This window comes from Stegostoma tigrinum, chromosome 38, assembly GCF_030684315.1.
Source record: "Stegostoma tigrinum isolate sSteTig4 chromosome 38, sSteTig4.hap1, whole genome shotgun sequence".
NCBI lineage: Eukaryota > Metazoa > Chordata > Chondrichthyes > Orectolobiformes > Stegostomatidae > Stegostoma > Stegostoma tigrinum.
The window spans coordinates 22,940,143-22,950,787 of record NC_081391.1 but is presented as its reverse complement, the minus strand read 5'-3'; the positions used below and the strand labels follow the sequence as shown (position 1 = coordinate 22,950,787).

Below are 10,645 nucleotides of genomic sequence, written 5' to 3'. Positions count from 1 at the left end.
CAATGTTATTGGTTTAACTTGTGTTAAATTTGGCTTTGAACAGGGGTTGTTTGAGAAGTAAAAAATTCAAACTAGTGCACACTGATATCAGCATGGTTATGCTGACACTCCATTCACAAGAATGGGCTCTTGTATTGATTGCAATGCAAAGAGGCTTTGAGGGAAAAAAAAGCACCACAATTATACAGCTCCAAAGTTATATTGAATGACAGTTGTACACAATCTCAATTTCAAGTAGACTTTATTCAGGAGATCAAACATCAGTTCTCAGTCTTCATTCTGTTGTTTCAGTGGCTTATTCACACAACTGGAGTTCCACACTCTTTACAGAGAGAAGTTTAATTTTAAAAGATCCTATTTAAGTGAAATAGCTCAGTGGACCAAGGTACAAGAGGACACTTAACAGATGTGAATGAATTACTTGTGGAAATAGAGAACCTCAAAGCCAGGCTGCTCGATAGCAAAAACCCTGCAGATGTTGCTTTTGAGCCAAGCACAATCCCCCAGTCTACTTCAAAAGTCATCCTAAGGGCAGGTAGGAGATGGGACATGTTCGATGGCCAAATCTTCCCATAGTTTAACCTGGATTCAATACCATAGCCTTGATCAGGGATCATTCTATTGAGTGCTAGTGTGTAGGGCTCACAGTGCCTCAGTCTGGATGAAAGCACAAAACTGATTCTGGAGTTGGAATCTGGCTGGCCATTTTGAGAAGGATCCATAGAGACTCCCAAGTCCAAAGGCCTGGAATTCAATTGGTCATCTTGAGGCATGGGCAGGTCACTAGGAAATAGACTGAGCATGTAAGTAGAAATGTAGGGACTCAGCAACATGGAGGGTTTGTCTTCAATTACTATCCAAACAGAATGGGCGATTCCCACTTGGAGAAAAGTGGGATTGAAAGTAGTTCAGAAGATGCGGTTAGCCCTTTGAAGAAAGCTCTTGCTGCGAGGAGACTAACACGTTAAACATCAATAATCAAACTTCAGGGACTTCACCCTAACATCCCCTTGCACCTGGAGGAATGTCATGGTGTCCATGGAAGTGCGATTAGGGAACTCCAGAACATAGTCAGGCAGCTTAATCTCAAACTTCACTCCAAGGAATGTAATGGAAAACTGTTGAAAATTAAAGAGGTTAGACAGAAAGGGAAAGACAGAAAGTTGTATTCTGTAAGTTCATCTCAAACCCACCTGTAATTTTAAATTCCAAGTGTGAAGTACAGATTCATGACCTGTGCTAGCATGTTCCTTTCCACTTCAACTCAAGGACTTGCTTGTCATGTTGCCATGTTCACTGAACCCAATGACATTTGAAGACAGACAAATTGACTGCAAGTCACTGATATTTAGTGCATTTAACCACAAAAAGGCTCTATTTCATAAGTGTTAATATTTGATACTGATTAAAAACATGGTTAAATGTCTGGACACCTTAAGCGACTGAGGTTTTCAGATGTTGAAAACATTCTTGGTGGGGGGGGAGGGGGGAGGCAAAAAGGAAGACGGGGGGGGGGGGGGAAGACTAGTAAACAAGTATATTTTAAAAGAGACTTAGCTGAAACGCTATGGGAATTTTGCAACCCAAGATTGCAGTACTGTATATGTTTGAGCTCTGCATTACTATTGTGCTTTAGTACTTGTAGAGCTGAGGAAGTGTCCTGACCTCAGTTGAGACTCAGGTTAGAAGTCCTGAGGGAGGTTGAGTCCTAGAGTACCAAGTGCTGGTGGGGCAGGAACCTGAGCCTGCACAGACAGAATCCAGTCTCTTGTTCAGAGAGAAGGAAGGAATTAGCCAACACATGCAAGTTGACCCAATGAGTGACTCAGCTAGGGATGACCCCTGTACTGACAGTAGAACACTGTTCCTCAACTTTAAGCACAATTTGGAGAATTGGCAGTATCAAGGTGTGGTGGTGGCGGGGGGGGGAAAGAGATGAACACAGCAGGCCAAGCAGCAGAGGGGCAAGAAGGCTGACAACATTTTTGGGGCCTAGACCCTTCTGAAGAAAAAAGCAGCAGTTCCTACTATCTCTGCAACTATACTCCATCACAAGGTTTGTCATTAAGTAATGCAGAGGCTGCCACCTAGTGGAGTAGCAACAATTAACAGTTACTCAAATTCACCAAGGCTCCTCAGACAACACTTTCCAAATCTATGACTTCCATCTAAAAGGAAGAGGTCAGCAGATACATGGGAACACCACCTGCAAGCCACATGATCTGGACTTGGAAACATTTCCTTCAGAAACACCCCAGAGATGAGATTTTTACTGCATGGACTAGGGGTCAAGGTGACGACAACCAGGAAACAGCAGTAAATGCTGTTATAGCCAACGGGACCCATATTCAGGGAGGTGTTTTCCCAATCCAAACAAGGAGAAAGCTAAAAAGTTGTCATGTGCCAGTCTAGAAACTGACTGGATCACAAATGTACCCCTCTCTACACTTTAAAGGGAACAAAGTACTTTAGTTAATCAGTAATATTCTGGGCTGGTTCAGGCTTCACTATAGTTCAAGGTGAAGACTGCAGATCGCATTGCAAAAAAAAAAGAGGGACATGACAATGCCCCATCAGAAGATAAAGTGTGTGGAGCTGGATGAACAGCAGGCCAAGCAGCAACTAGGAGCACAAAAGTTGCCATTTCAGGTCTAGACCCTTCAGTCTTGTCTAGTGAAGGGCTGAGGCCTGAAATGTCAGCTTTTGTGCTCCTAAGATGCTGCTTGGCCTGCTGTTCATCCAGCTCCACACTTATATTGGACTCTCTAGGATCTGCAGTTCCCATTATCTCATGCCCCATCAGGGAATGTTTTGTTCCTAATATTTAGAAATGCTGGAAAAGCTCAACAGGTCTGGTAACAATGGAGGGGGAAACAGCTGTTTGAAGTCAGCTCTGTTACACAGCAGCATAGTGAATTCAGAAGGTTAACAGCTTCAAGTTATAGTAATTTGTATTATTTCTTTAGTTTCACAGTTTCAACATTCTTCCCATAAAAAGGGACTGGCTAGTTAGTGCAACTCAAGTTTGAGGAACACCTTTAGTTTATTATTGCCAGACAGTTTCCTGAAGATTTTTCTAGAGTTGTCTTCATTACCAGAGTTTCAAATGCTAATAACTGATCATAGACACACCTGTCATCTTCAGTTTGTGTAATTCAAAGATCCATACCAATTCCCATCTTGCTCTAGATACTCAGAGCCAAATTTCTCTAGGCATCCCTTTTGATTGTTCAAGTCCTCAGATTCCAAGTCTGAGCAGTAGCTGCTTCAAAAATTCAACTGAAACACCAGCAGTTGAGTAGAGGTCATTGAGAGACTAGCCACCAGATAACATCCAAGAATACAAATGTTTAACAGTAAACAAGTTACTAGGTAAGAGACAGACTGTATATAACATTGCAAGGGGAGCCACACAACAAAACAGTTAAGTATTGAAGAATCATCTATACTAGTGGTAGCTTGTGTTCTCTTCACAGGTGCTGTCTAACATTTGTTTTCAGATTGGACTGTCAATTGACAGTCAAAAACTGAAGTGCAGCTTGCAAAAAGGATCAGGGACAGTCTGTAAAATTGCATGGGAACATACAAGACAATCCTGCAGAGGAACACCTTCAAAGCTTCAACAGTGCCTAGTGGGCTAAGCCTAAGATTTTTAAAAGAGGGAGCAGAAACTGCAACAATGGTGTGCTGAGTTTAAGTACAGCCCAGTTTCTGTGCTGACTGGGCCAGAACAGTGAGCAGTGGCAACATGCAAGCAGGATACCAAGTTACCAGAAAAATAAAAGTAAGCACCCTGACCAGCCTAGCTCTAGTGTTACTGTCTTGGTTCTGATGGGAAGCCTAGCCCCACCTTACAAATCATCTTCCTCCCCACCCACCCTTAAAGTGTCTAAGTAAAGAGGTTGAGGGAAGTGGGCTAGGAGCAAGCAGGTCAGACTGGTTTAGTTTGGGATTATGGTCAGCATCAACTGGGTGGGCCTCTAGGGTCCATTTCTGTGTACAGAAAGCAATACAGTCCATCAGCCAGCAAATCCAGAGACTTAACAGACAAGACACCTAATTGAGGCTCTTACACAGGCACTGTTCAGACCTTGCTTGCCCCCAAAGTATTAGCCTGCCATATTGTGACAGCTATGCTTATAGACAGTAACAGTGGGCTTTCACAGCCCTGAACTGCCAAGTGCTGGCTGGCCAGTTCCTAAAGGGGAGTCGGTACATTAACCTTCTTCCTAGAGGGAATTTGGCACAATCCCCAAGCCTAGGCACAAATTTTAGAAGAAATGCTATGTCATGCCCCAGAGGGCTGAGATTCAGATGCCAACTCAGATCAAGAAGTTTTCTGCAAGTGACACGTACAAGTTCAGAGCTTCCATGCTCACCTTAAAGCACTCTCCCTTCTCAAACATGAAGGAGTCCTCTCTCTGCTCAGTGCACCACACACCGTCTTCTTTGCTGTTACAGACAATCACTCTACCATCTTCATCATCAAACCTTGGGTTGAAGTGTAATGCCAACTCAGAGTCATCTTTTCCCAGACTAATTGCAAACCTGCAAACAAACAAGTGTTCAGGTTCTGTATGGCAGGCTGCTCAGTCTTCTGTAAATGGAAACATTGCTAGTGATTTTTATACTTCACTAGGAGGCCAAGGCTGGTATTCACAGTCCACTTCACCCTTAAGTTCTACAATTGGAGTGTAACTGATTCAAATTGAGCACAAGGCCATTTCAGAATGTTAGTTGATTCTAGAAACTAGACAACAGAAGATTTCCTCCCTATCCAGAAGTAGGAGCTGTATTATCAAAATTTTAAAACTTGGTACCAGTTTGAGTTCTATTTTTGTGCTGCCACAAGTCTTAGAGTTCTACATTAATGCTGAATGGAGTCAATGCTGATCTAGCCACTGCTGGGAGGCTGTGACCTGTTTAAAAGAGGTCACTTAGTCACAGGGGGCTGTTAGGTTTCTCAACTCATTGAGATCTGTCACACCAGCCCAGTCTTCCTTCTATCTCTTGCATATGACTGCAATGTCATGGCTATTATGCCAGTCATTATTCTCAACATGACCTAGTGGATTTTGTATTCCCATTATGAAGTGCACAGGTCAGTTAGAGTTCTACATTTCTGTGCCTAGAGCTCTGAAGAGAGGCACTAATCATACAGAAGCATGGTAATCATCTGTTACTTGTTCTAGGATCAGACAGTTGGAATTTTGTAATTTCCTTGACTGCAGCACTTTTAGGGCCCAGGAGTTTGAACACATCGGACAAGGATTACTGAAAGTCCAAAATTGTATGTCAGTCAAGCATTCTGCAGACCATCCTAGATCCTAGGAGGCTAAATGAAAATCATTCCAGAGTTGCTGTTAATCATGCTACTCTTAAGACTCAAGGGAAAGATTCCCCAGCTAGATTTTAGTAATCTCCTAATGAATCTTATAAAGCAATTAGGGACAAAGATTCAGGAACAAAACAGGAAGGGCTGGAGAAACTCAGGTGCAACACCTGGGGAAAGAAAAATTGCTTAAAGTTGCTAGTCCAGTACAGCTCTTCACAAGCATTGTATTGAGTCACACCACAGCTAGAGGACAAGTGAACAAAAACAGTCCAGTCACTTGATGACTATGTACAGTGAGGAGTTTGAGGTTAAGGCTATGAAGCCAGCAAAATAGGAAAAACCGCACATGCACTCTTACCTGTCTGCCTCTGGGTCAGTAAAGACTTTGAATTTGACAGTGTCACCAACTTTCATGTCAACATCAAACATTTCCAGAACCTATTGGGACAGGAGGTAAACAGATATGAGAGCAGCACAGGGGAGATGTTGTTAAAGACACTGCTTGTAATCCATAGCAAGTGATCTGGGGGACACAGATTCATTCTGAGTTCAAACTGGGACTCAGCTAAACAGAAGCAAAAGCTTGCCTCAGTAGTGACTGTTAAGCCTCAAGCAATTGAGCAAAAATGTTTATTAGGGAGTGAGTTCTGCTGTCCTTCCCCATAGCAACATGGTTTGCTCATGCTATTGGAGGTAACCCATTGATAAAGGCCCATTAGATTGGGTAACAGCCAAACACCTACAGTCCATGAAAGCAATCAGATTGAACAAGGAGAGAAAGCACTCATCCACAACTTGCTGCAATTTACTAGAGAAAGTGAAGCTTAGACTGGAAGGAAGGACAAGAGGAAAATGAATGCTGGAACTTCTGTAGCATTATCAAAATTAGTCACCCAAATTGAATGCAGGAAACCAAAGAGTAGGGAAGAAAAACCCCACATTTCATGAGGACAACCCAAAGGAATAATTCAAAGTTCAGCTCTCCCATTGAATGCACAGTGCAAAATCAGTGTAGATTCCATGGGATCTTCAACTGCAGTCCCCAGGAATGTGCTTCAGCTGAGGTGTGCAAAGCACATGAAAAAAGTTTCTGAAGACTTAAAGTACAAGCAGAAACCTGGACAGCAAGAAGTTCAAGGTACAGTCATCAATTGAAAGTGATAGAAACTCACTGAGTGGGTGGAAGCAGGAAAAATTAAAATAGATTCAGTTCAGCATCATCTGTTCTGTAGATGTCAACAAATCAGTCCAAGCCATTTTTGGCCAACAAAACATTAGGCCTGGTCACATCCTCCCTCCACCCAAGTTTGCAGAATTGTTTTGTTTGCAGGTGGAATCAAGTAAAGGCTAGTTCCTGTTCTTAAGCTTCAGTTGAGACAAAGTGTTTGATAAGTCTCAATCTCAGCAACTATTGAATGCAGAAGTGCTGAGTTTCTGTCAAAGAGTTAAGGTGGTTGTAGATGATTTTCAGAAATAAAACCCAAAGCAAGGAGAAGCCAGTGTGTCTCACCTACCAACTCATTTCAACAAGGGAGAGAGATTTAGCTTGTTAAAAATTTAACCCAATATAAAAAGTTCACCTTCAAGAAAAGGTTGCAGTTCAATGATTTTTGGCTTCATTTAAGTCAAACACTTAAAAATTAAAACAAAACACCACAAACTTAAAGTAGCCTTAACTTCAGAATGTAATGACATACTCCAATTTCTGTCAGAATTGGGTAAAATGATGCTAGTTTCAGGTCAGTTTCCAGAAGGCATGTTAAATCACATCTTTTTTAAAAACGTAACCTTCTTAATAAGCTGCTTTGAAATAAGCCTTTTGCACCATTCAATGTTGCTGTACTCCCAGAAGGAGAGAGGGAGGGAGGACAGAACATCAGACCAGCCCTGTAGCCACCCGATTGGTAGTTGTTTAGCAAAACAACTCAGATGCTAAGACATTGAGATGTCAGCAGAGCTGCAGCTCACTGGGCATAAATAGTACATAACTGGGATGCAAGAGAAATAGCAGAGACACATTGGAGTTAGACTGAAAAGTGCTGGAAATTAGGAGGTCAGGCAGCATCCACAGACAGCTCATGTTTTGAATCTAGATGGCTCTTCAAAGCCAAGTTTTAGAACATTAGTTTGCTGCTTCACCCTCTGATTCCCAGCACTTGTTTTCAGTTCAGATTCTAGTACCTGCAGTAGCTTTGCTCCTAGCATTAGCTAGGGTTCATTGAAATAAGACTATACCTGGTACATCTGGTAATTGATTATCAAATACTACAACACATGTCAAGGAGGCCAAGCTTAAAGATAATTCTTGAAGGGAGAGAAACTTCCATCGATAACCCCTCAGCCCTCCTCACTGAGGAACAGTGCAAATACTGTATGAAGCAAGACTGGAGCAAAGCAGGTACTTAATCCTTGGATCAACCTTTAACATCCTTCCTTTGTTAAGAAGCAGGATTCTTCTTCGGCATCTTGTTTCTGAAAATTCTGGAGTGAAACAAACATCCTGGAAGCATACACACTGATGATTCAGATGCATCAGGTTAATTTAGACCAACTCAGCAGACATGAGGTCAGGAGACTATACATGGTGAAGCTATTTTGGAACATGGATTATCTATGTCATTCATAGATCATTTCACAAAGTGAAATGTTCATATTGAAGTGTTGAGAAAGGATTTTCCAGTGAATGAACTAGAGTCCCTAACAGTAAAATAGCCAACATTTACAGCCAGGACTGATCATGTTAATGGAAGAGCATAATGTTTACAGTGACAAGTGATTTACAGAGAGTCTGCAATTTTGCTAATCAAGAGTTGGATATTTTTGTCAGCTTCCATTTGCAAAGTTACAATTAGAGACAATTGTGAACCAGGGGACCAGTATTAAAGGTTTGTGGCTGTTGAAGTTATATGCCATGGGGACAGGTGCTGTGCTTTAGTGAGAGCAAGCAGGAACAAGATGATGCAGTGATAGGGTCTTGTTTTTTTTGGTGGGGGGGGGCCCAGTGGTGAAAGGATGAGGACAAGAACAAGGGCACTTGGGTTCAGGTCCCATCTGCTTCAGAGGTGGACCATAGTATAACTAAACAGGTTGATTCTGAAACATCAGAAGCCAATGCATTTTTTTGTACAAAATGTCATTTAAAATTCTGTTGTGAGTAGAAGCTCTTTGTCCCTACTTCTGAGCCAGGAGTCCCAGGTTCAACACCCACTTTATTCAATCACTGGATAGTTAATATTTGTTGCCCATCCCTAGATGCCCAGAGGGCAATTAGGAGTCAACCACACATTGCTGTGGGGCTGCAGTCACAGGGAGGCCAGACCAGGTAAGGATAGCAGTTTCCTTCCCAAGGAGGACATTAGTGAACCAGGTGGGTTTTTCTTGACAGTCGTTCAGGAAATTCATGGCCATTGGACTCAATTCCAGAATTAAGAATTCAAACTCCACCATCAGCTGTGGTGAGATTTGAACCCAGGTGCCCAGAACTTGAATCTTTGGAGGCACTGGTCAATAATACAATCAGCAGCTCAAAGAAGAAAGCAGCATAACATGTGGGAGTTGATCAGAAAATAGCTTTTTTTTTGGGGGGGGGGGGGGGGGAGTGGTCCCAGCAACATGGGGAAGGGTCACTTCTTGCATTGTAAGCTTCCATGATTGTGCAGAAGCTAGCACACAGCATTTTAGTCACAAAGAAACATTAGAGGAACTGAAAGATTTCCAAGACAGTTTTAGTTGCAGGTCCAAAAAGAAAAAACTGTTGCAAGTCCTTCCTCAGTTACTAGAAACTGCTGGAGTGCACAATACACAGGCAGCTGCCAGTGAGTCACAAGGTTGTAGATTCACATCCTATTCCAGGGGCATGAGGTTTATAATCCAGGCCCAAGGAGGGGCTTGAGATAGTGGTGGTGGCCACCACAGCTCCTTTCCAAATGCAGCCTAGGTTCAAACCCCACCTGCTCCAGACAGGGAGCACATCATCAGATCAGAACGATCTTGAAGCTCGACCTGAAGTACTAGATATGATACTAAGCAGAGGCCAATCCCTCCACAGTGGCAATTACAGAAAGGGATTTGCAATTTGAGGGCAGAATGCTTTCTCCCAACCCCCATCAGAATCATGGGCAATAAATTTAATCAGTCACCATTGGCAACATAGTTTCAGATTAGCTCATGCAGGAGCTCACCTGGCTCAAGTTGAGCAATTCCCTATTCTTTACCCAAAAGACCTCATTAAGTGCAGAGTACTGACAGAATTGCAGGTTTACTTCTCTTAAAGTAGTCTGAAGCAGGAAGTCAAACTTTAAGCAAAATACAAAGTGGTAGGATTAGGAGTTCTTGTAGAGTTTAATTTTAAAAAAGGTAAAAAGTTTAGTTTTAGTGGAGATCTTGACTTAAGGGATCAGTTAAGTCATGAACTTCCAGTTAGTTTGTTTCAAATCACAGCAATGAATTTTAAGTAGGACTATGAGAAGTTTAGCTTAAGATTTAGTCTCAGTAGAGAGATGCTAAGTGATGACAACATTCTTGGGTTCCCAAGGATCTCAAGCAACAGCCATAGGCCAAAAATTTAGGTCATATTCTCAAAGTTAAATATTCAAATTTCACAAAGTGCTTCATCAAGTCAGACAGAAATCTATCACTTCATCTGTCTCTCTAATTTGTGTACCACAAATCACCATCCCAACCCAAATTCTTCAAACATTGATAGCCAGCAGGCTCATTAAAAATGTGACTTCTAAATACTAAAGTAGCTAGATTAAGAAATGCTCACATTCACTGACTGCAGGTTAAAGGCCTTAGCAATAGATACTGCTGTCAAACTAGCAATCAGCAGACACCCACTTTGAATCAATAGCAACATAAGCTTTAAACTCAGGCACAGCTGCTAACCCAAGATTTGGCCAATACTTACAGTCTTCATTATCTCTTGCCTGTGTTTTGCTTCCCTTAGCTAAGAGACAACCAACTTCCTAACTGAACGCACAAGTACAGATCTTTATAAGTACCATCGAACATCAGCTGACACATGACTAGCATTTAAGGTGATCCAATCAGTGTGCTTCTTTTCAAACAACCACCCCGTCCCCCTCCCGTCATTTGTCCATCCTTTGGAAACAGCAACCTATCGGAGCATCCAATGCAAGGGGAAGGAGAAGGGGATACTGATGACAAACAGCGGAGATGAAACTGATGGGGAAAACCAGAGGATCGATTTAAGGGGATCTGGTGTTACTGTGCCTGATTAACTGGTGGAGTTTCTGATTCAAAATTACTAGAGATGGATTTTTATATTGTTTTAAAGATGGGGAATAA

At 42.1% G+C, this 10,645-nt stretch overlaps 1 protein-coding gene across 1 annotated transcript; it reads right to left on the bottom strand.

The window, feature by feature from the left end:
- Nucleotides 1-224: 224 nt before the first annotated feature.
- LOC125447158 (16 kDa beta-galactoside-binding lectin-like) lies at nt 225-10,356 on the bottom strand. The gene is made up of 4 exons (XM_048521338.1): nt 10,245-10,356; nt 5,694-5,773; nt 4,380-4,548; nt 225-1,118 (listed from the first exon to the last, which is right to left on the bottom strand). The coding sequence occupies exons 1-4, from the start codon at nt 10,251-10,253 to the stop codon at nt 972-974; spliced, it is 405 nt and encodes a 134-aa protein (XP_048377295.1). The 5' UTR covers nt 10,254-10,356; the 3' UTR covers nt 225-971.
- Between the last annotated feature and the right edge of the window lie 289 nt (nt 10,357-10,645).

Excerpts from the sequence above, each read along its gene's own strand:
- LOC125447158 (XM_048521338.1), bottom strand. Across the intron at positions 4,549-5,693 it reads ACTGACCCAGAGGCAGACAG|GTTTGCAATTAGTCTGGGAA; the intron begins GTAAGAGTGCAT and ends GTTTGTTTGCAG. Across the intron at positions 1,119-4,379 it reads AGAAGGGAGAGTGCTTTAAG|TTTTCCATTACATTCCTTGG; the intron begins GTGAGCATGGAA and ends AATTTTCAACAG.